Source organism: Ceratotherium simum, chromosome 37, assembly GCF_057802395.1.
Source record: "Ceratotherium simum simum isolate JZ-2026a chromosome 37, ASM5780239v1, whole genome shotgun sequence".
Taxonomy (NCBI): domain Eukaryota; kingdom Metazoa; phylum Chordata; class Mammalia; order Perissodactyla; family Rhinocerotidae; genus Ceratotherium; species Ceratotherium simum.
The window spans coordinates 5,958,275-5,981,997 of NC_141936.1; the positions used below are offsets into that span (position 1 = coordinate 5,958,275).

General features: G+C 45.9%; 1 protein-coding gene across 7 annotated transcripts in view; it reads right to left on the reverse strand.

Annotated features, from left to right (window-relative positions):
* AGAP1 (ArfGAP with GTPase domain, ankyrin repeat and PH domain 1) overlaps positions 1 to 23,723 on the reverse strand; it is a 561,603-nt gene that overhangs the window by 61,103 nt on the left and 476,777 nt on the right. For all 7 annotated transcript variants that reach the window (XM_004427710.3, XM_004427711.3, XM_087424644.1 and 4 more), the window contains 3 exons: positions 16,286 to 16,440; positions 12,855 to 12,945; positions 5,566 to 5,788 (listed from right to left, as the gene is read on the reverse strand). In XM_004427710.3, coding sequence (XP_004427767.1) covers positions 5,566 to 5,788; positions 12,855 to 12,945; positions 16,286 to 16,440 — 469 coding nt within the window. The remainder of the gene's footprint in view (positions 1 to 5,565; positions 5,789 to 12,854; positions 12,946 to 16,285; positions 16,441 to 23,723) is intronic.

Sequence of the window (23,723 nt, forward strand, 5' to 3'; positions counted from 1 at the left end):
GTAAGATAACCTCCGCTTCCAAAGGCAGAAGCTGGGGCTATGTAAATAGATGAGGGCAGACAGGGAGATCAGAGTCTGCACACCACTTAGCAGGATAATAAAGGAAATCATCCTTGATTATCAGTGCTAATTTGGACACTGCCGGTAGCTTGTTATGCGTGTTCTGAGTAGCATTTAATTAATTCAATTGCTTGTTAATGAGGGAAGTGACATGTGGGGAGCAGATGCCACCCAACTGCAGATGGGTTCTGGTCATCACTGCAACGTCCTTTTTTTTTTTTCTTTCTCTTTCTCCCCCAGTCCATTTCTTTTTTTTAAAGAAAGAAAACAGGAAAAGGTGTCAAGCATAGAGGAACACTCAAAAGAGACAAAACACTGACCTCGGCAGGCCAAGAACTGTTGAAAAATAATCAGATGAGACAATCCTGGGCCTGTGTGGGTACTCATGTTCCCTAAGGCCACATTTGGAACAGTGCATCTTTATGCCAGAAATTTGAGCCTGAGATTACTATATTGTGATCTGCTGATCAAACCTCGCGAGACAAAGACGTGGCCAAGTGGTTCTGCTTTTAATATCTCAGAGTCAGCGGCGGGGATCCAATTATTTCCAGTTTGGATACCTCGCCTCTTTACCAACATCTCCATGTGCATAAATGAGACGAAAGCGGCGTTCCCAAATCAAAAAGAGCCGGAACCCGTGTCACTGGGCAGACTCGCTCCGTCTGGAAGTGTGCAGCCAGCCTCTCCCATGCAGATTTCTGACGTCTGGCCCCAAATCTTCCTCCCGAAGGGACGTCTTTTTATAGGTTAAAGACAAGAGGGAGTTCGGGTGCGCAGGCGAACTTACAAATAATGACAAAAAGAAAAAGGATGCTCAAAGAGAAAAAAACACGTCTACTGAATCAGCCAACCAGGTTCCCTTCCGAGTGGAATCAAAGAGGTGATGGGCATTTCAGTTGGGCTGAGAGCTTCTCCCAACGGCTCTTTCATGGAATTGAGAGCACCATTCTCCACTTCCACGTTCCTTGGATTTCCTAGACCAAATCGCCAGGCTCCTGGACCACCATGTAAATAGGCTACCTGCACTGAAATGCAAATAGCAACTGGTCCCCACAGACCCTCATGGGCCAGATGTCTCGACACTGAGACACAAAGATGGGAGATGAAGGAAGAAAAGCCGCAGAGCCGAGCAAAATTTGGCATCTGCCAAGAGGAATGTGGCACCAGAGGGCTCTGTGCGGTTCTAGTAGGAAATGATTTTCACTGCAGTCAATCCAAAAAGCTTCCAGGTGAACTGAGAATGGGAATAAAGAAGAACAACCAGCCACAGTGATGCAGAGAAGCCCCCAAAACACCACCCCATGGCCAAGGGTGGGAGGATGTCCAGAGGGGTTTGTTGAGATGGCTTTGCTGCCTGCTGGAAACTGCATTCACCAACGCTCGAGGAATGCCGAGACACCGAGGTAGCAAGAGCACCCAACCTGTGTATTCCAAACTGATCAGTTCTCTCTCTCATTCACTCAAATATGCACTTGACTGTTTTAATATCTTTACCTCTGAGCTGATTATTTCTTCATTTGAAAGGGTCACCAAGGAGCTCAGTGACTTCCCCTATGGTTACAACGCGTGTCCTGACACGGGAACCAGAGCCCTGCCTAGTTGCTCCAGGCCCCGTGTCCAATTCTACACAACACCATACCATGTTTGTAGTTTGCAATCTACAAACTCACGTGCTACGTGTCATGAGGTCCTCATCCTACAGACAGCAAACTGCCTCTCCTTAAGCCCCTAAAAATCTAGTTAATTCCGTCCACTGTCACTACCTCTAGCCTCCTTCAGCATCCCCATTTAAAATCAATATTTTAAGTGTGTGCTTAAATGGTATCAATAGCAATTAGAGAGGGGAATTCTGATTCCACCCCAGATGTAGTTAATTGTTACAGCATCGATCTCCTCCACCGCACTCCTTTCTCGAAATTAAACCTCCATTACAGAGCGGAGATGAAGGGCACCCTCTCCCCTCCTGCGACAATAAATTTAATATTGAATGCACCGGAAAAAAATGGCAGTTGTTGCAGAATCCATCCAAAAAGATTTTTTTTTCCTTCCTGGGAGTAATTAAAAGATGCTTTTCTTGACTAATGATTCCCCCGTTTAGGAATGGGAAGTCAATACCACTTCGCCGCCGTCAGCTTCGATTGATCACGACACTGTTCAAGTTTGAACGGCAGTTCTCAAGGTGGCTGAGAATCACGGGAACCAACTGTGAGCCGTCCAAAGCTGCCCTCAACAGGGCTGCAGGGAGAAGAAGCAGAAGCCACCCAGCTGGTCAAAGGGCCTGTTTTCCTAACTCACTGGCAGGTCTGGGTCACACCAATGCAAGGTGGTATTGGGGGGACTGGTTGTTTGTTTGGCGAAGGATCTGCTGTGTTCTTCGTGGTCCTGAATCTGTGTGTGTGTGTTTTTGGGGGGCGGAACGGCACATCTCTAATGATATTTCACTGTCAGAACGAATCTTCCGAACAAGATGGAACGGACTACAGCTTCTCGGGAAAACAGCTGGGCCCTTTTTCAAAGGATTAGACTGGATATACGCACTTGGTTTTTCCTTGGATGGAGACAAAACTTTATTCAAATATTTCTTTTCAGTATTACCTTAGGGCCACATTAAAAGAACCCTCCAGCTGTTTGTACTAAGAATCCTAGGTTCTGCAGATAGACCAAAGGCGGGCGAGTGCGAGGGAGTCTTTCCTTGTCATGGAGAGGCAAGATCCAGACTAGATATCCAGTCTCACGTGGCAGATTGCATTCCACATGGAAATTCTAGCCCACACTTCGAGTTTTTCATCCCTATTTGAGGAAACTGCAGGAGGTAGTGAAGGAGACGAGTGTTTGAATTATTATTATACTATGTGCTGAGTTGTTCTTTATTTTTGACAGCGTATCTAAGGCTATGCAGATGTTCCCCCAGGACCACAGCCCTCCAAAAATGGCCTCCTCGCCTCATCTCCTTCCCTTCCAATGATGCCGCTAGCTGCCTTTAGTCCTCTTGGGAACAGGTGGAACATACACGAACACCTCAACAGACCCAACAACTCACCCTCTGCCCACCCCAACCTTGCTGTTATAACACCACCCCTGGCTCAAAGGCTCTGCCAGGCCTTTTCTCTCTTTTGGCCTTGGCCACTCCTCTCCTCCTTTTACCCGAGGGTCTAGCCCCACGAGTGACGACTCAATGTTTTCCACACTTCCCCACGGGCCCTGAGGCTTCCACATTGCTGTTTTTGCCCTGGCCCCTCCCATCCTCCAGCACATGCGCTCCCACTCCCCTAGGCCTGGAAATCGCTCCGTATTTTAATAAAGTCCAGCTCAGATGCCATTTCTCCATTGAAACTTCCCTGGAGCCCCGCGGCCATAAGAATCCCTCCATTCTCTGAGAATCCTACTGAGTCCCGGCATCCTCAGCTGGCCCTGAGAACATCTGCCAATCACTGTAGAGTTATAGTCACCATTTATCGTTTCTTTTCTATGAGGAAGCGCCCGATGAATATTTGCTGAATTTAATTAAAAACAAAACTCCCTGGGAGAACTGCTAAAGGCACAAAGAAACAGTCAATCTTCAAACGTGTTTTACCTCCTAGAGGTGAACAGAATTCAGAAATTCCAAAGGTACCTTTGGAAACACCACATAACCACATGAGCATCACCATAGCCTTGCAGAGGAATTACACCTTAGCATAGCTCCTTAGGAAAGTAAGTGAATGTGGCTAAAAACCAGGTGGGATTTCACTGAGTCACTCCACTTGTGAGAAAGGAAGACTCTGAAACGTCTCTAAAATATACAGATGTGATGTGCATAATACTAGATAGAAGAGAACATTACACACTCCAGAGCTTAATTTAAATATATGATTTGGAACTATAAGACACCTGTACACACAGTCTTCACTTAGGAAGGAAGATGAAATTAATATAAAATATTTACCAGTTAAAAAATTAACCCATATCTTTGCTCCTAATTATTCTAAATGGTTTCAATTTATGATATATGGAAAACTAGGAAGTTTCCTAATTCATGATACTAAAAATAGTATATATGCTTTTATCCATACACAGTAAAATGCATAAAGTTAATTTTTTTCCACCTTATTTCAATTATTGTTTTCTGCATTCATACATTAAACTCAATCCAAGTTCTAGTCATTTTTCATTTTCAGACCTAAATATCCTTCAAGGAAACTATAACTATGAAAAAATAGATATTAAAACAAGAATTCATCTTTTAAGAACGCTCCTATTGACAACCCAGCTGATTTCTGCATTAGTGTTCAACCAGTCAAGATAAACCATTTTAAAAAGTGTATCATTTCTTCAGTTTGTAAGAAGTTGCCCACATACACATCACATGGTATATAACTCATGTACAAAGAGCTCACACAGCAAAACTATGTAATTTTAAACAAATAGACTCTGGGGGCCTTTCTTGCTCCCTCCCCTCCCCTCAGAACACCTAACATGATGAGCAGGATTAATAACACACCAGCTTCATTCTCTACAGTGAACCAAAGGTGGCACCACAAATTCATTTTTCAGTGTTAATGAAATAAAGTCCACAGACTCTTTGCTTAGTGGCAGAAACCAATTTCTTACCCCTCACCTGTGGCCCAACCACAGACTGCCACATGGACTTTCGTGTGGTCTGATCACCAGCAAAACAAATTAGAGAGATTTAAAAAGTGCTAACGATGAGAGACATCTTCTCTCCCCTCATCTCTTCACACACCTGAGAAGTGAATACTAAAAGCAACCCCACACCCCTACTTCAGATGTGGAGACACAACCCCAGAAGCTTCTTCCTTAAGACGACGCAAGGATGGAATGGTCCATTCTGCTTCTATGAAACAGGCTTTCTCAGAAGACATGCCATTTTATCACCTCTTACGTACATTAAATATGTATGTGTACTCAAAAATGGTTTATAATAGCTGTAAATGAAAAATGAGAAACTAAATGGCCTCAAAATAAATGCGTTTTTTCCACTGAATAACAATTAACATTAATGAGGAGGCACCATACGTTATGCCATACTTGGTCAATTAACTGTGTTAGGAATATATTCCAAAAATAAAATATATTTTGTTACCATAAACTCACTTCTTGTGGGTATGGGGGGAGGAGAACCAATTGAATAGATGCTTATCAAAGATATAAGAATAACAAAATTGAAGAATCAAAAATTCATAATTAGTGCTAACAGCATAGCTCATGCCGATTAGAAATGTATTAATTAAAGTGATATATTCATAAGGTTAGAAGCTTAATACATTTCTAAGAGGGGGAGAGGAATCCCCAAGGTATAAAAACAAACATAAAAAATTAAGGAGTTTGAATTATCCATGTCTGCTGAAGAAAGCAATTTTAAATATAGACATTTCTTTGCTGGGTTAATCAGCAATTCCACAGGTTGCCAGGGCAATTCCTAATTGTGGCTGTCATCCAGATCATTTCCAGTTGTCTAACTGCTGGCAAGATGCCCCATAGCCACACACCTTCCCAAGTCCCTACCTCGTGGAGTCCAGTGAGGGCTTTGTCCGCCCCTGGCTGCTCTCTTCCCAGACGCTGTTGGCCAGCTCATTCCCGATGGACGACATCACCTTGATGAGCTCAATGGGCCAGTCGTCCAGGTCCAGGGATCGGACTCGAGAAAGGTGGGTGCCAAGATTCCGGTGGATCCCTGAGCACTCGATGCACATGAGGGCTCCCAAATTCAAACTGGCCCAGTTGGGATCTGTGGGAAGAGGAACAGGGCACCACATGCAATCAGACCATCATCACTCATCCCACTGCCCTTAGGATCTGAGGAACAAAACGGCTAGTCAGTCTGACTTCACATCCAGTGTCCCTCCCTAGAATCACATGGCTTGAAAACTCCCAGGCCAGTACTCAGGATGGTTTTAGGTGTCTCAACAGATTTGACACGTTGGTGGCAACTTTTAAGAATCTGGCTTTAGCCAAAGCCTTGGAATTTCCCACACGATAAATAATTGCAAGTTGGCTTGGGCAGAAAGATGCACTTTACCACACTTCAACAGCAGCATTCTCCTTGAGAGGGGAGATGCACATGGAAAAAAAATCATGTGTGACTTGGTGTCCACTGTGGACGACTGCCGATAGGGGGAAAGGGAAGGGTGCTTTGAGAAGGGCATTCTCAAAGCCATACTGTCCCTCGTAACCACCTCTGCAACCATGGGCGCATCTAAGCTTTCATTAGTCACATGATGGGCATGTCTGCAAATTTCAAAGATGAAAGAGAAGCACACTACGATGAAAAAATATGGTTTTCAGTGATCTTATTTAAGGGTGACCACTGAAGCAACGCCCAGTTCTCCCTTCTTCACTGCTGGCAAGATGGTGGGCAGGGTCCTTTGGTTAGGTTATTACCCAGCTCCATCAACCCTGACTTGCAGAATGAATGGCAACATGCTTTAGGCTGTGACACTGCACCAAGGACAATGCGTGAGTTCAAAGTATAGCATTGGGACCCCTGAGCTGGATCACTCCCTCTGTAAAACTGGCTGACATCATCAGAAGACTGAGAACTCAGGCCCAGGGTTGGCTTCACGCTAGAATCTACAGCTGATTTGTGAAGACGGGGCTGACCTTGACAGTCAATGGCTTTAACCACCGACAGAAGCAAATAAGGCTTCAATCATCCAGGAATAATCAATATTTCCTCCAGGTACACTTCAAGAGTCAACAAAATAACAGGTAGCTGACATCATATTTATTCTGAATCATTCTATAAATAGCAAATGACTAGGAATGACCATATGCTAATTCATCGGAAATCAGCCAGTCATTTATTTAATATCTAATACACACTCAGGAAGGTGGTGCTAGATATCATGGGTGACACGCGAGAAGAGAGGTCTGTGACCTCAGAGATGTTCTGGTTGGGAAGAGAAATATGCCCCAAATAATAATAATAATAAAAACAGAACAAGGAAATGCAGATAAAATGCTGAAGACTACAGTCAAAACAATAAACACACAGGCACCACGGGAAGGAGGAGGGCACCGATGGTGGGTACAGGAAGGAAGGCTACATGGAGGAGGGTTGGCCTGGGCCTGGCAGGGTGTTTAGGGAAGAGGGTGTTTGTGAAAACTCAACACCCCCTCCACCTCTGGCTCTCACCTGTGTCTCCACTCCCCTCCACAGCCCAACTTCTACACTGGCCACCTCTGCTTCTGCGCCTCCCAATTGTTGGTAACCTGGCCTCCATTCCCACCTCTCCCCTGGAACAGGGCAGCCAGAGTCACCAGCCACCACCATGGGCAAAATCCCAAGGACCTTGTTTGGCCATCATTTTACTTGACTTCTTGATACTCCTCCTTACAACACTACCTTCTGATGCTCTTTTGGTCAAGATCCTCCCCAGATTTTTTTCCCATTTATCTGGTTGCTGCATCTTGATTTCCATCCCAACTTTTCCTCCTGAATCTGCCCCTTACCTTAGGGAGTCCTGCAGGCATCTCTTCTGATTCTATATTCTCTTCTAGGCAAACTCAACCCAACCCACAGCTTCCATTACCACCCAAATGCTAACAACCATCCACAGATACCTCCCACCTGGTCCTCTCTCCTGAGCTGCACATGCAGTTACCACTGTACCTCCCTGTCCACATTTCATCCTGTAAATGTAGTCTTCTGCAAGGGACCTTCCCATGGCAGCATATGGCACCAGCATTCACTCAGTTATTCAAGCCAGGATCCTGGGAACCAATTTGATCTTTGTCCTTCATCCCCTAGCCAATCACCAAGTCCTCAATCTCTCAAATCCAACCCCTTCTTCTTGTCCACACTGTGCCCACTCTGGTCCATGCCACTGTCACAATGGGGATGCATCAGCCTCCTGCCTGCCACCTCACCTTCTACTTCCCTGCAGGCCACTCTCCACACATCAGCCAGTGGTCTATAAGGCGAATCCAATTGTGTCACGCTCCTACTCAAAACCCATCCATGGCTGCCATTTGCCATTCAGATCAAGTCCAAAATCCCTACCAATAAGATCAGAACCTGGTCCCCATTCGCACCTCTGTCTCTCAGGAGCACTTCAATTCCCTGACCCCCTGTGCATGATGTCCCGTTGCCTGGTCAATTTCTCCTCATCCTGCTGGTCTCATTGAAAATTTTCCTTCCCAGGGACGACCCCATCCCCCAAGTGTAGGAAGACACCCTGCTAGGTGACCTCATGGCAGCCTGTGCCCTGCCTCCTGGAGAACTTCACACACATGATGCCTCATTTCATGACCACCTTACCTGCGGAACAGCAGGGGTCATATGGCACGAAGATCTTTTCAATCACATCTTCACTCCACTCATGTACCCACACCAACTGTTTTTTTTTTTTGGCTGAGGAAGATTCGCCCCGAGCTAACATTTGTTGCCAATCTTCCTTTTTTTTTTTTTGTTATATGAACCACCGTCACAGCATGGCCACTGACAAACGAGTGGTATAGGTCCGCACCTGGGAACCCAGGCTATTGAAGTGGAGTGTGCTGAACTTAACCACTAGGACACTGGGACTGGCCCATCCCACACCAACTTTTTATTCAACCCCGCCTCCACGTGCAGTTTTCGGGTGAATGGAAGAACGGCTTGACTAAAGCAGAGGAGCTGGCAGGAAGTGAGGGTGGGGCAGATGTACCAGGAAGCCGTGAGGTTCCTGAGCAGAGGAAGAGCTGGTGTGGGTGGGAGCAGATAGGAGAAGAAGAAAAGAGAAGAGAGAGGCTCGTGGGGGCAGCACCAGGCATTGCAATGGAATTAGTCAACGCCACGTGCCAATCTGCACCAGGACAGTTGGTCAATCTGCTGGGAATGCTCAGACCCACACCAGGGGACCTGATCTTCAATTCAAACTACAGACCCAAAGAGGGGTGTAAGCTCTGTAGCTTTGTGCTGGCATACAAGGTGTGGATAGGTCCCACATATCACACAAGAATTCCCAAGAGGTTCCAGCAAGTACAGTACCAGAGGGCACCGGGCCTGTTGTATTTTCAGCTAAGTTCAATGCTGAACTCATCTTTCCCCCATCCCCCTTCTTTAGGTCCCCCTACCCCGCCACTTCTCCTTTTCCTTTATGTCCCCACCTCCCATCACCAAGCGCTGTGGTTAATACTTTCACACGTTGTCCTCACTGTTACGACGTACACATGGGTCCCTACTCTTGCTCACCTGAACTGCTGCAAGAACCTCTTATTAGGTTCTGATGCCCATCCCACCACCCCAGCCATTCTCCATGAGTTATGTGTGGACACGGAACCCAATGACCCCAGCCCCTTGTTTAGGACTCAGTGCACTGCCACCCCCGCCCACCTCCCCTAGAAGCTTCAGCAGCTCCAAGACTCTGCCCAGGTGCCAGATCTGAAGGATGACATTCATGTGCAGGACACATTCCAATGACAGTAATGCAGATTTTTGTGAAAACCAGTGTTCTGGGATGCACCAGGTGTGCAGACAGGAGGCTCCTGGCGGTCTGGAGCATTCTCAGCAAGAACCATGGGTAGGTGGGGGGTGTCTCCACAGCTCCAAATCCCATATCTCACGAAAATCCCCAAGCCTCACCCCCCCAGGAGGCAACACAGCTGAACTGGTGGGACAGTGCTCATGAGCCAGCAGGAATAGCCCAGAGAAGTAGATGTGGCATCTGGAGACCATGGTTTCTCCTGCACCACCACTGGCCAGTGAAGCTATATCTACGGTCTGGCAGGCCTGCCCTCTAGGCTGCTCCCTGGCTCAGGCCTGCCCCTCCTGCCAGACCCTCCCAGGTGCATGAGGCATGACCTTTCAGCCGTGATGCTCAAGAAGGTTGCAGAGGTGTCCCACACACTCCTTGGGAAGAAACTGCAGAGAGTGCAGCTCGGGGGATGGGTGTGGGGGACGGGGAGACACAGGCAGGGCCAGATCCCAGGACCACAGGCTGGGAGGAGAAATCGGCCTCTCCTGGGCCAAGCGGAAAGCTGCAACCTCTTCTTGACAGCTTTCTTTTCTTTCTCTCAACACCCAGAAACAAGAGCCTTTCCTTAAATTTAATGTTTGACCTCTCTGTGTTCCTGCACACACCAAAATACAGACCACCCACTACCCCATTTCCTAAGACATATGTGCTCACCATAGAAAAATCAGACAACCCGAATCACCAAAGACCCCACCATTTAGACACCTGGGGTTAACACTCTGGAATACACCCGCAGATCTTTCCCCCTAAATACCTGAAAAGATTCAGCGGGTTCTCCTTGACTTACTGCCCTAAATACTTTCATTTCACAATGCATCATAAAGTTTCTCCAACTCAATATATTTTTGACATCATTTTTTAAGGCTGCATATTATTTCACTATGAGAAGACACCACTCCATGAACAGTTCTTCAAGATTGGCACATTTGGGATGTTCTGAGTTTTTGCTCTATCAACAGCGCTGTGGTGAACATGTTTGAAGCTAGATCTTTGCACCCCCTTCGCTCATTCCCACGGGCTTAGTTCCTGGAGGTACACAGCTGGGGTGAGGGGTGCTCACTCAGCTCAGGCTTTTTATGTACGTTGCCAACTTCCCCGTGGACGTCTTCACAGTTCATCTTCAGTGTGTGGATGCTACACTTCCCAGCACTTTCACCCAAATTGGGTATTTTGACTTAAAAATAAAAAAGCCTTTGTCAATGTGTCATACACTTGTGTCCTTGATCTCGGTCCCTCGATCTTCCCCTTGTTCTCAGAGAAAATACAGCACATGGCAAAGAGCTTGGTTTGAATCCCACTACATGACTTGCTATGTTTGTGACCTGGGATATACAACTTGACCCTCAGACTCTTCATTTCCTTCCCAATAAGTGGGGCCCACTGTGGCACCAAGGATGACAGAGTCACAAGAATGATAAAAGACAATGCACGCGAGGATTTGGCACAGGCCCGATGGAGACGGAACGTTTAAGGAATGGAAGCTTGTTACCTCTGTTTTCTTCAGAGTTGTCAAACGTGGCCTCTCCTCGTTCCCTCTGTTCCTGTATGTCTTGCGCAGGTGGCCCTGCTCTAAACAAACTGGTCCCACAGCCTCCCCTGAACCGGCCTCCCTTTCCCACCCGCCCTCCCCCACTCTCAGCATTTGCTACACACCATGAAGCTTGTGAGCCATGGAGTGGTCCCTTTTACAGGACTCTTTAGATGTATGGTGGAAACAATCATAGATGTTTCTCCTAATGGAGGTTCTAATATTTCTCAGATTTTGTGCTTTTAAAGATCTTACTTTAAAAACTTTTTGATAAAAACACATTTCAAATAACTACTTCTCTCTTCTAACTCCATCTCATGACACATTTTGAAAGTAGAATTTGAGAATTCAAACCAAAGAAGAGACTTTAAAGACAGACCTCAAGATACTTGAAGAAGAGACCCCTCTATCACCCGGAGGCCGTGGACATGGCCTCGTGATCTCTCCCTTTCCTGCCCTGCCAATGAGTGGTCTCTCAGAGGTGGTTCTTCCCTTCCTTTTCATTTGCAACAACCCTGAGTTAGTGCCTCATTTCCTCCTGTTTAGATGACCAAAATCCACCCGGCAGCCTCCTCCTCACTCTGCCTCTCTATTCCCATCTATTTGAGACGGAGTGCCTGGGCAGTGTCCCCAGGTCCAGCTCAGAATCTCATCCGTGATTTGAGACTCCATAATGATTTCCCTCTGTTTACAAATGAAGGATAAAGGCTTTAACATTCTCCTCTTAGCACCCTCACCTTCTTGGCTCCAACCAGCTTCCAACCTCAGCAGCAGCTGCCCTTTTCCTAAAAGCACCCAGAGCCCTGACTCACAATGATCCTTCTCCACCTGCTCAGATCCTACCCACTTCCAGAGCCCACATGAACGCCAGCTCCTGCTCCAAGGCTGCTGTGAGTTGCCGTGTGGCCCCTTATGGCCATTCTCCACAGTGCTGGGTTTTGTAGTTGCTGGGTCCAGGCCTTGCCTACTGGGCTTCAGGCTCCAGGGCGGGCAGGACCACATCACACACATCTTTGATTCCCAGGTGGCACCAGGCTGGGTGCTGGAAATCCACTGGATTTCCTTCTCCTCAAAACACACCTTAACAACAACAACAAATATGACTGGAAAATGTTATGGAATGTGCCCAGCACTGTGCTAAGGGCTGGAATGCAAAGAATTAAAAGCCCTAATCTTGAGGATGTGAACAACAAAATGACTCTCTCAAAGGGAAAACAGTATTACATACTGGACAACAGAGCACGCGGTAAACCCGGGTTACTCCAAGGCACCAAGCGGTAATTACGAAGTCTATCAGCTCAATCAAACACTTTAGTGTGTAGTGAACGTAAGATTAAAAAAAAAAAAGACACCATTTGATGGCAAAATCCAGAACACATAATTTTGAAATTAAAAAAACAAACCCCAGAAATCTCCAGGCAGGAATTAACCAACTGTACTCCATTTTTATGGAAAAAGCAAACAAGCCTGTGATCGTGATACGGCAGAAGTTTGCTTCCTGGATACGGCACAGAATCCGGGCACGTGGCTGAATCCTTCGTACCCGCACCTGTGGTGTTATGGCTGCTCACTGGGATGCCTGAGGCCTAAGCAGGCCTTAGGGTGCTGTCAGCAAGGCTTTCGTGTGAAGGGTATTGTGTTAAAACAAAATCTAAACAGAAATATTTCAACTCCTTAAAAGCCATTAAATCACGTAATAAATCTTGTATGCCCAGTGGCAGATGTGGGTTCACCGCCATGCGGCCTTCGTCAGACCACCCCATCTCCCGCTGTCCAGGGCCAGGCCCCCTGTTCCCGCACACACTTACTCTGGGTCTCGCAGTCCACACAGTGGGAATTCCCTCGGATGTTTCGTATCGACTGCAAGGCCATGGCCTCGCTCTGGCTCGTCAGCCGGGACTGGGCACATAGGAAGACATACAAATGCAAGATATAAGAACCCCGAGAGAAATGTACATCTCTATTACTAATAATGTCAGCGGAAAATCAAAAAGATAGTGAGCAAATATAGGATGAGGGCAATTTCAAATAATGACTCCTCTTTTGATGCCTTTAGGAAAAAGCATAACCGATGGAGAATGCATTATGCACCGTGAGGAAATATTCCATGGTAAGATTGATCAGATGAGACGACTCCACTGGAGATGAGGACAGGGTAAGTTCTGGATCATCTGTGAATGAACATGAGACCAACTGTCCCCTGGAGAATGCAACTGGTTAATGTACTTTTACTGTCGTGTGTCTACTTGTATGAAGATTAAAGAAAGAGAAATAACCTGCTTATAAGCCAAGAGTCAGGGCTTAACCAACATCATAACACATGTCTCACGACTCCTCATCAGGAGACCACGTCCACACCACACTCCACGCCTTGGAAATGCACTTTAAGACTATGTCAGATGCCATAGCAACAAAGACACTAACCGGTGTGGGGCAGGAAGGAGTGGGAGTGTAGCTGGGGGCATTTATTCTTCAGTTTATACTTAGTTATCTTCTCTAAGCAAGTTAAAAAAATACAGAAGGGGGAAAAGAACAACATAAAAATTTAAAACTATGATATGATCACCCATAGTTAAGTTTTATTCACATTTTTGTATCTGTTCTTTCAGGCTTTTTTAAAAGCACATCTATACATATACAGTCATGTGCGGCATAACAACGTTTCGGTCAACGAGGGACTGCATATACAACGGTGGTCCCACAAGATTAGTACCATGTAGCCTAGGTGTGTAGTAGGCTGTACCATCTAGGTGTGTGTAAGTACACTCTGTGATATTTGCACAATGACGAAATCACCTAATGATGCATTTCTCAGAATGTACCCTCATTGTTAAGCAATGCATGACTGTATACGTACCTTAAAAAAAGCTAGCATAATCTATATATATATTGTGTGTGTGTGTGTGTGTATACACATATATATAATGTATATACATATTGCTTTGGGAACTTCCTTTTCAGCCTAATGACATATTGTCATCTCTCGATACCATCACACATTCTCCAACATCATCATTTTAAATGGCTGCATAATATTCCACTTATGACAACTTATTTACGAAGTTTTCTTTGATGGACATTTAGATTGCTTCCAATTTTTCTCTATTCTATTATAAACGGTGATGTAAAGAATATGCTTATTGCTAAATCTTTGCACGTATTCACAATTATTTACTGACGATAACTTCCTGGAGGTAGAGGTGCTAGGTAAAAGGATATGTACCATTTTTAAGGCTTATGATGCATACATCTAATATAATGGTTAAAGCCAAACACATTTCAGAGGACACTCAGAATAAGCTTGATTTTTGTATAAGAATTCTTCATAAATTGAACCATCTCTTGTCAAATTGTTTAGTGTGCAACAACTTACTGCTTACTACCTAATAATAAGTTATAATTTATTAATTGCTACTGTCTAATTAGCATAATACATTATTGGGGTTTTATTCCCTTTGGTTAGATACTCAAGTATTCAAAGTATATTTAACAATTGATATTGGCATCTGGAGTGTGTGGAAGTGTGTGTGTGCACATACAGGGATGTGTCTGTCTGTCTACCTGTATCATTTCTGCAACACATGCAGGTATATATATGTCTACGCTTGCTACCAACTCTGAATTATCCACAGGCAGCTAAAATACCTTAGAGCTCCTTCTCAACTGAGTCTGCGTTTTCCCCTCAAGCTACTCCTGGTGGGTATTATTTCCGTGCTGTACACTTTCACACCTGTTCAGCAAGCGTCCGAGGTGTAGAGGTGTGAGCCCTCTTCCCAGGGAAAGTGCCCGCCTGAGAGCGCACATTTCCAGTGAGAGAAAAGGAGCGGCGTTTTAAGGCTGGTGTTTGCATCAGGCCCAGAGGTGATGCTGCCTGTTTCCATAAAGAGCTGGGGAGAGTCTGGCAAGGGTGTGAAAGGGAAAAGGTGCACGTTCTCCCAGGTCTTCTAGAATCCGGCTGGCGTGGCATGGATTCAGATTCTGGGATACTGTGATTTTATACAAAATTTGGAGATGCATTTGTCTGTTCAGCCACACATGCCCTCCCTACTCCTGTTCTGAAACTAAACTCCCATGCTTCGTGGGTGACACGTGTCATGGATCTCCATTGACAAGAAGACCCGGGAGCATCTCGTGTTGGCTTCAGAGCCACATCCGTGGCTGCATGACTCAGTCAAGCCAAGGTGCTCAGAAAGGAAAGGCTGGAATTCTCTCTACCTTGGGTATAAAACATCTTAAAAAAGAGAAGCAAATTACATTATAATAATAATGACTGTGGTCTGGTTTACCCTGGTTAAAGAGAGTAATAAAATAAGACACTCCATGTTTCTGAGAAACAGACTCCCTTCCTAATGACAAAGAGGAACATAAATCACTGGCAGAAATTTCTTTAAATGCTTACAAATGAAATTGCAGGTCGGTGGGCAATGTCCTTTCTCTCATTTTCTAGCTGATCATAGTTTTAAAAATCAAAATGCTCCCCAAGACTCTAAAAGGTCCCAGCGAAGGGGTTAAAAACATCCAAGCATTAAAATAATGAATTTGAAGAAATCCCTAATGGGAAAAGGAAAATGGGAAAAACTACTTTTGCATAAGGAATATCACTGGGAAGTAATCTAGAAAGTGCAAGTCTTTTTTTTTTTCAGGCTAAACAAATGCAAAAGAATCACCTCTAACTGAATAAAGCACAAACCAGGCTTTATCAGCAGAGTTTAGAAAACGGACATTATATCTTCTCTAAACCCCCTGCACACTCATATATGGGCATCTACTTTTCATTTATGTCCGTAACAAGAGTCGGTTTTCTAATTTGACATGCATTTGAATTTTGGGCATTTATGATAACAGAACAGCACACCTTTTCTTGCATGCATTCTGCCTAAAATAAAAATAAATGTGGCCACATGAGCCACAAGAGTCTAAAAGATTCCACCATCTACAATAAAAGGTCAATGCTTTATATTTGGGATTAGTTGAGAGGGTGCAGATTTAAAATGGGATGTTCTGCCATATGCACATGGTTAAGCTAGGATACTAATCCATGATACATGATACATATCGACACAAAGTGTTTTTTATCTTTTCAATTATTTAGCTTTTTGCTCAGAAAGAATACCTGGGTCTTGTCAATCACACACATCATATGATGCTCTCCCCTCCCTTGGGCATCGCTCTAGGCCTCCATTTCCCTTTAACGATCAGTGGCTCTTGATTTCGGGGGGCAGCCTGTTAAGGGTCTTACCTTATTCTTGCTGCTCTCACATGACTGTAAGCTGGCTAGGATCTGGCTCTCGATGGCTTGGACCCACGCATCTCGCTCTTCATATGTGGTGGCTTCAAAGTGCCACGTCTGGCCAGTGAGGGACACAATGATAAACTCAAAGTTTTCTTCTTGTTCTGAAACACAGAGTGGAGGGGATGAAGAGTTTAGCTTTCATGAGACCGCAGCCCCTCTGCCAGTCCGCGGTCATGAAAGTGCCTTTGGGTTCAATCGCGCCTGCATGGGGCTGGCGGCACACACAGGACCGGCCGGCTACACAGCGGAGATCTGAATCCACAGACCTCCAAACGCTCGGGATTCGGTTCCTAAAGCCAGCGTGGTTTAGCTAGGTTTCAATCAACGCTCAGGGGATGAGGAAAATGAATACCAGCGTGTGATGTCAGCGTCTCTGTGTCGGGCACAGACGAAGCAACTGAAGAAAATGACATTGTAACTTACTGTTAACCATCAACATCTGTGGGATGAAAGTTAAGTTAATACCGTTGATCTCGGGGTGCAGTTTTAATTTCTGTATACGCGTCAGTGTGTAGATCCATAGATACACCACAGCAAAGCGGGACGCCTGAGGGTCTCTGTTCGTTTATGACAGAAGACCCATGAGAGTGGGGAAGGCTTTAATTCCATCGTCTTCAGACTGGGAGAGCGAGCAGGATTCCAGGCAATTCAAACGGACTTCGTGGCCGCCATGGGGTGACTGTCTGGCCTGGGAAGAGGGGGACTTCTGTTCAAATCCCGCTACACTACTTGCCACCTCGGGGTCTTTGGACAAGTTCTCGACCCCTCCACGGCTCACTTCCTCACCTTACAGTGGGGGAAAAGGCCACCTACTTCATACTGTTTTCCACTGGCTGAAGGACACGTAGTAACTCAGGCCAACACAGGGCCTGGGCCATGGCAGACACTCCGTAAATGTTGGCATTTGTCCTCTGTTCTCATCTACCCCCTGGTCCTGCCACAAACAAAAGGGAGAGGAGGTGCCCCATATAAATAGCAGAACCAGCTACAAATAACCACGAGGAAATCTTGAGCTGGATTTTTAGGTACAATGTCTCATTTGATTCATAGGTTCTAATCACTAGCCTGTGAACTGGCTACATTACAATCACCTGATCAGCAATTGTTATTAATGATAATAACCTACCGACCTACCCGGCTGACCACTGTGTCAGTTAACTATGATCTCAGTCATCCACACATGACCATTTGGCTCACACATCTATTGCACAAACCTCTGAATTTCCATGCTCACAGTCCCTGACATCTGCTGGGCTCCACGCTGCCTGGGTCGGTCCTGTTCCTTCTCTAGGTGGCTCTCCAAGGGCCCTGCCTCACCAGGAGCCCTTCGGACTCTGAGATAAGGATGGTCACTCAGCTTGTCTCCAAGGCAACTACAACCACGTCCAGCCATCCCCTCCTTCCCTTTAGTCTCAGGAGAGAAACAGCCCCCAACTATTGTGGCTGAGAGAGACCCCTCCTACCTGACCCCACTGATCCCAGGGGAATAGGGACAGGGCCCAGGAATGGGATGCTCGTGTCTTTCTTAATGCACAGCGAGGTCCGGGGAACTGCTTCTCTAAACCACCGACTGCCACAGAAACAGGGCCATGCCACTTCTGCACAAAATCTTTACCTATTCTGATAGTGACGGTACCGTGTTCTATGTAAAATCAGCATTGCTGCTCTTTTAGAATTTAACCTTCTAGTGAGTTGGCCCTAAATCTGTGGAACTAGCTCCGAAGAGCACCCGAAGGGAGGGAAGATGGGCCCGTCCGTTTGCAAAGCCGCCGGCTAAGGGCTTCTGCTATCAGCACGCCCAGCCTCATGGAGCGTAATGATGTTTCTGTGACAAGGGGGTCCATGGCTTCCACTAGCTTCTCAAAGGCCTGCGACTCTACCTGGAGCTGTTAAAGGCTCCTGCAACGAGGGTGCATTTGGGGGCTGCGGCAAGTGCTGGGGTGCAGGTGCCGAGTGCGTGTCAGGCCTGGCCGTCCTGTGCTGCAGCCACCCCCTGAAAGTGGCCAAGCTGGGTTTCACTTGGAGCAGACACGGAAAGCTCAGGGAAGGGGCTGAACAGGGATGCTCCATGAAGGAGAGAGGAGAGGAGCAGCTGGAATTCACCAGGAGACACAGGAGCCTCTGGAGGGAGTCTTCCACTCTGCTCGCTCGTGGGGTATGCAAGTCTCCATGCTCTCTGCGGCTCTTGGGTTCCTGAGTTCTGGAGAGCTGGTAATAAGAGTTCAGAGAGTGAAGGAATCATAAGAAATGTTATCCCCACCTATTGGGCTCTGAGTCAGAGAACAAATGACCCCCCTGTTTATGCAGAAGCAGAACACGCCACCTGCTGTGCAAAAGGGACATGGGGGAGGGAAGCTGGGGGTGGTGGTGTCTGCAGGCCCCTCGCCCCCACCCCAGTGACGCCCCTGGATACTTAGGGACTTGTTGGGATTTTTTCATTTAAAAAATTAGCTGTGACTTTCAAATAGGTTTCCCCATGGCTGACCTGCAATTATACCTTGTAATTATTGTCTGAGACAGTACATCTGTGGATTTTAAAAGGTCCAGCTTCCTGATCCACAGGCTTTTATGTCCTAATACTATGAATTACAACCTTTTCCACACTGATTCTTGTAAGATAGTGCCCTAAATTCACGTATTTTATGCAAAACTATCCTGGTAAACTGATAGGCAGGGCAAGAAAGAGCTACATAAGTCCCAGTCAGGCCATCAGGAAAACTTGGTAATTTCACAATGGAATTGTGGAATTATCAAATGGCATGTGACAACTGTTGATTGGGAGATCTACCCAACAGGCTCATCCTTTTTTAATCTGTGCAATTCAAATGCACATACAAAAGCTCCCTCTGATCAGGATTTACTGGATCTTTTAGTGAAAAAAATTACAACCATTAGCTTCCCAGTTAAATTTCTGCACAACTGCTCTGCCATAAAGCTTTCCTGTTCAAATTTCTGGCCACAATCATGAGCTACATTCACTGGAACCAAAGGGAAAGAAGCTAACTTGCTTTACACTGATGCCGGCTCAGCTGCTGGGGCCATCAGCCCCTCCCCAATGTGCGAGGCACCTTGCTGGGTGCAAGGGTTCCAGCTTGCAAGAGACAGTCTGTGCTCTCCAATGTCTCTACGTGACAGGGAAAGGCGCACATTTACAGTCTGATGGTTAAATATAGAGCGATGGAAACAACAATGGAGGTCTAAATACGGTGCCACAGAAACATCGATCTTTTTTATCTTATTCCAATTTCGTAGTTTTGGGCAGCTTCCACTGAAATATTCTCAATACCTCACGCAAAGACAAAACTTTCAAATTAAATTGCTCAAGTGCAGTTTGGCTTTGCCCTATTAATTATGTGAACACAATTTACCTACACATGCAAAATCTACTTAAGGGAACAAATACATTTAAGTGTTCGCAGGAACATCAGAGTTCATTTCTTGCAAATTTCCAAATGTACTCTCCCTACAGCATCTCTTCTATGGCTTCTCACTCACCTTAAAAATCAATTCCACTATCTACTATCTCCTTCTCTTGGACACAAGCTTCCTTTCCTAGCATCTTCTGTCTCAAAACACTTCTGTCTCGACTTTTAGTGCATGGTTCTTCTCTCCCCTCTCTCTGCTTCCTTTACCTGGTCCCCCTACCTTCTCGTGGACCTGGATTCAGCAATGATTTCCATACTCTATTCTAAACTCGATGACCCCTTCTTCTTGACCTCTGCTCAGGACACTCACCCCCCACCCCACACAGACACCTTCCTTGATCTCACTCCATCCTCTAGCGATCGCCTCTTCTCATCCTCCTTTCACTCCACCATTCTCAAAGCGGTCCTGTAACTCGAGCATCCTCCCCTTAACCACTTCCTTTTCTCTAACAAAGTTCCCCTTGTCTATCCTACTGAAATGTCACATTACACGATTACAGGTGAACTCACAGCTGGGGCCCACAGGTTCCTCACTGACCCCTCTCCTTCTGGCATATCTGGCATTGTTGACTGTGACCACCAACTTGTGACTTTCCCCCTTGGTCCTCTGAGCTGATCAATCACCTTGAATACTCACCTGGACGTGAGCAAGGCATTAATCAGGGTGGAAAAAAGGGATGAGAGCAGGGTTCCATGGATTAACAACTCACTGGAAGATTCCATCCAAAGAGTACTAATTTCTGTAACCTGGAAGGAGGTCTGTAGTGGCATACCACGGGACATGGACCTCAGTCTTGCTTGTCCAACATTTGTATCAGTGACTTGAATGAGCACATAAATTCTGCTTATCACACATTATGAAAGGGAGGAAGTTTGGGGGGACAGTGGATCCATGAGGGTTTTATCCTCAGATTTATAAAGAGAAGGACTTCAGAGCCGGGCTGATGACTTAAATTGTGAAATGCATCACATCCAACTAGGAATTCCTTCCCTTGGACTACAGAGGTAAGTGAGGTTTGGGGGAGATTTTGTTTACCAGCTTCAAACATGAAAAGGCTGAGGGACTGCAATCAATGGCAAGCCCAGAGTGAATTAATCCACGGCACGAGGCTGCCAGTAGGAGTGCAGCCATGAGTGTGTCATCCACATTAAGGGAGAGGTGGTTCTGCTCTGCTCCTGTTCCAGCCACTTCTGTGGTGTGCCATCACCCAGTGTGGACACCGGGAGCACCACAAAGAGCAAAATGCCAGGGACCACCCACTGGACACTCATGAGTTTTGACAGAAGAGGGGTGACATCTGTTCTAAGGAGCCCTGAGGAGTCTCCAAGACAGAAAAACCAATGGAGACTCCACTGGCGGAGGATTCTCTCCCCATCAGAGCTATCCACAGATGGAGCAGCCATCTTTTGGATTCCATCCCCTTGAGGGCTTTAAGCTCTTGTGTGGCCTTTTCAGGGGAGACTGGAGGGAACTTAGCATCTCAAAGATGACCGATAGGGCCCTTTCAACTCTGAGATGCTATGGGAGGGATGCAAGATAGTTCTCAACTCCTCTGTAACTGGGAGAGTTTTGAGAGGCTGCCAGGAATCTCGTGTTGAGGATTCCAAGACTGGCTCCAGGCTCTCAGAGAATGCATGCTACAATCAATTAGCAATGTCCGCCCCAGGGCAAGGAGGGGTGCGTGGCACACTTGCCATCTGTTTACCAAGCTCAACTACAGTTTCCATTCTAGATTTTTAATCACTGCTTCTTTTGCTCCTCCCTGGCTCCTCTTCATGCATTTGTCAGGGAAACGTACTCCAGGTTTAGATTATGGTCCTCCCCACTCCCTCAGTGCCTTCCTAGGGTTCATTTACTTCCAAAGCTTAGACAGTCACTTCCAATACATGTGGTCAATCCTCAAATCTGTACCTGTGACCCCAAAACCCAATCCTTTTGGGATTTTTAAATGCCCACAGATACTCTTTGAATATTTTGTCCTCATGTTAAATTTAAATGCATAAAATAGATCCACTGTAATCGTCAAATGCTCCCTTTGGGTTTCATTATTCCTGTTTATGGTTACAATGCTATGCGTAGTCATAAAACTTCAAAATCACCCAGATTCCACTCTCTCCCTCTTCCCACTGCCATCTACTCAATTACAACACTGCTTAGCAAAATCCCCCAATCTGTACCTTTCTCTCCACTTCCTTCCACTTTCAGCTCTCGCCTGTTTCCCTGGCTCTGGCTCAGCCCGAACACGTCCCTCAGTTTACTGTGTAACAGATGTGCACTATTGCCCCTCACATGAGCACTTCCAGGGCCAGGAGTGGTGTGGCTCAGCCTCTCCCTCCAACCAGACTGCCCCACGATGTGGCAGAAAAGATATGTGGAAGGGCCTTCCCTACAAAACATACCTTTTATTGCCTCGATGGAACTGCAGTGAGGCATAATCTTCAAGCCCTAAGCCGACCTTCTCTCTCTCCGCCCAAATCAAATCCATGAATTGAAACCAGAACTCTGAGCACTAAGTGCTAAATGTCTGCAAGAGTGAAGCCATTCAAAGGGGCAAACACCTTTGGTGGCACAACAAATAAGGTCACGAGAAGTGGGAAAGAAACCTGAGTCCCGCGTCCAGCAGTCCTGGAAGGAAAGGAGTGACAGGGGCCAGGTCTGCAGAGCCCCCTTGGCTCATGGCACCTTCTCAGAAGGAAAGCACTCCACAGACAAAGATCGATCATATGTGAACTCAAAACCAAAGACACCAAACACACAGGAAACAGGACAGCAGATTTAGATCAAAGAATTACAGATAGAGAATTTAAAATAACTGTGTGGCATGTTTAAAGAAATGAAAACATAAAATCTAAATTTGCAAGCAAAAGGAGACCATGAAAATTGACTGGGTAGATCAGAAAAAACGGTAGATCTTTTGGAAATACAAATTATCATTGTTAAAAAAACAAACCCCTCCATGGATGGGATAAAAGAGGAGCTGGGAGAGAACTGTTGAACAGCAGGATAGATCTGGAGAAATTGGCTAAAACACAGAACAGATAACAAGGAGGGTGGACGCTGTGAAAGAAATGATAAGGCGAGGAGAAGAGTGAGAAGGTACAACACGCATCTAATCGCCAGACAGACAGCGAGAATTTTACAGGACTGTTGAATGACGTGGAGTTCTAGATACAGGAAACACAACCTTTACCAAGAAGGATTATGACAAGGAGAACCACACCACAAGTTTATGAAACTAGAAAACTAAAGACAAACAGAGGCTCTTAAGAACATGAAGCAAGAAAAGGCAGACTGCTTTTAAACAAATACCAGTGACAGGCATGACAGACTTCTAAAGAGCTACAAAGCTTCAAGATAGAGGAACAGGGGCCGGCCCCGTGGCTTAGCGGTTAAGTGCGCGCGCTCTGCTACTGGCGGCCGGGTTCAGATCCTGGGTGCGTACCGACGCACCGCTTCTCCGGCCATGCTGAGGCCACGTCCCACATACAGCAACTAGAAGGATGTGCAGCTGTGACATACAACTATCTAATGGGGGTCTGGGGGGAAAAAAAAAAAGGAGGAAGATTGGCCATGGATGTTAGCTCAGAGCCGGTCTTCCTCAGCAAAAAGAGGATGGTTAGCATGGATGTTAGCTCAGGGCTGATCGTCCTCACAAAAAAAAAAAAAAAAAGATAGAGGAATAATATCTGCGAAGTCCTGAGAGAAAATAATGTCAGCCTAGAATTGGGATCTAGGAAAACTCTCTTTCAAGAACAAGATTGGAATAAAGATACTTACACACACACAAACATGGAAATAGTTTACTACCAATAAACCTTCGGCAAAGGTACTAAAAGATACACTTCAAAAGATTCTAGAAAGAAGGTTAGAGCTAGAATGGTTGGTGAGCAAAAGAATAAATACATAGATACATGTAAACAAAAATATCAAATACTACTTCTCATAGTCACGTCTAATT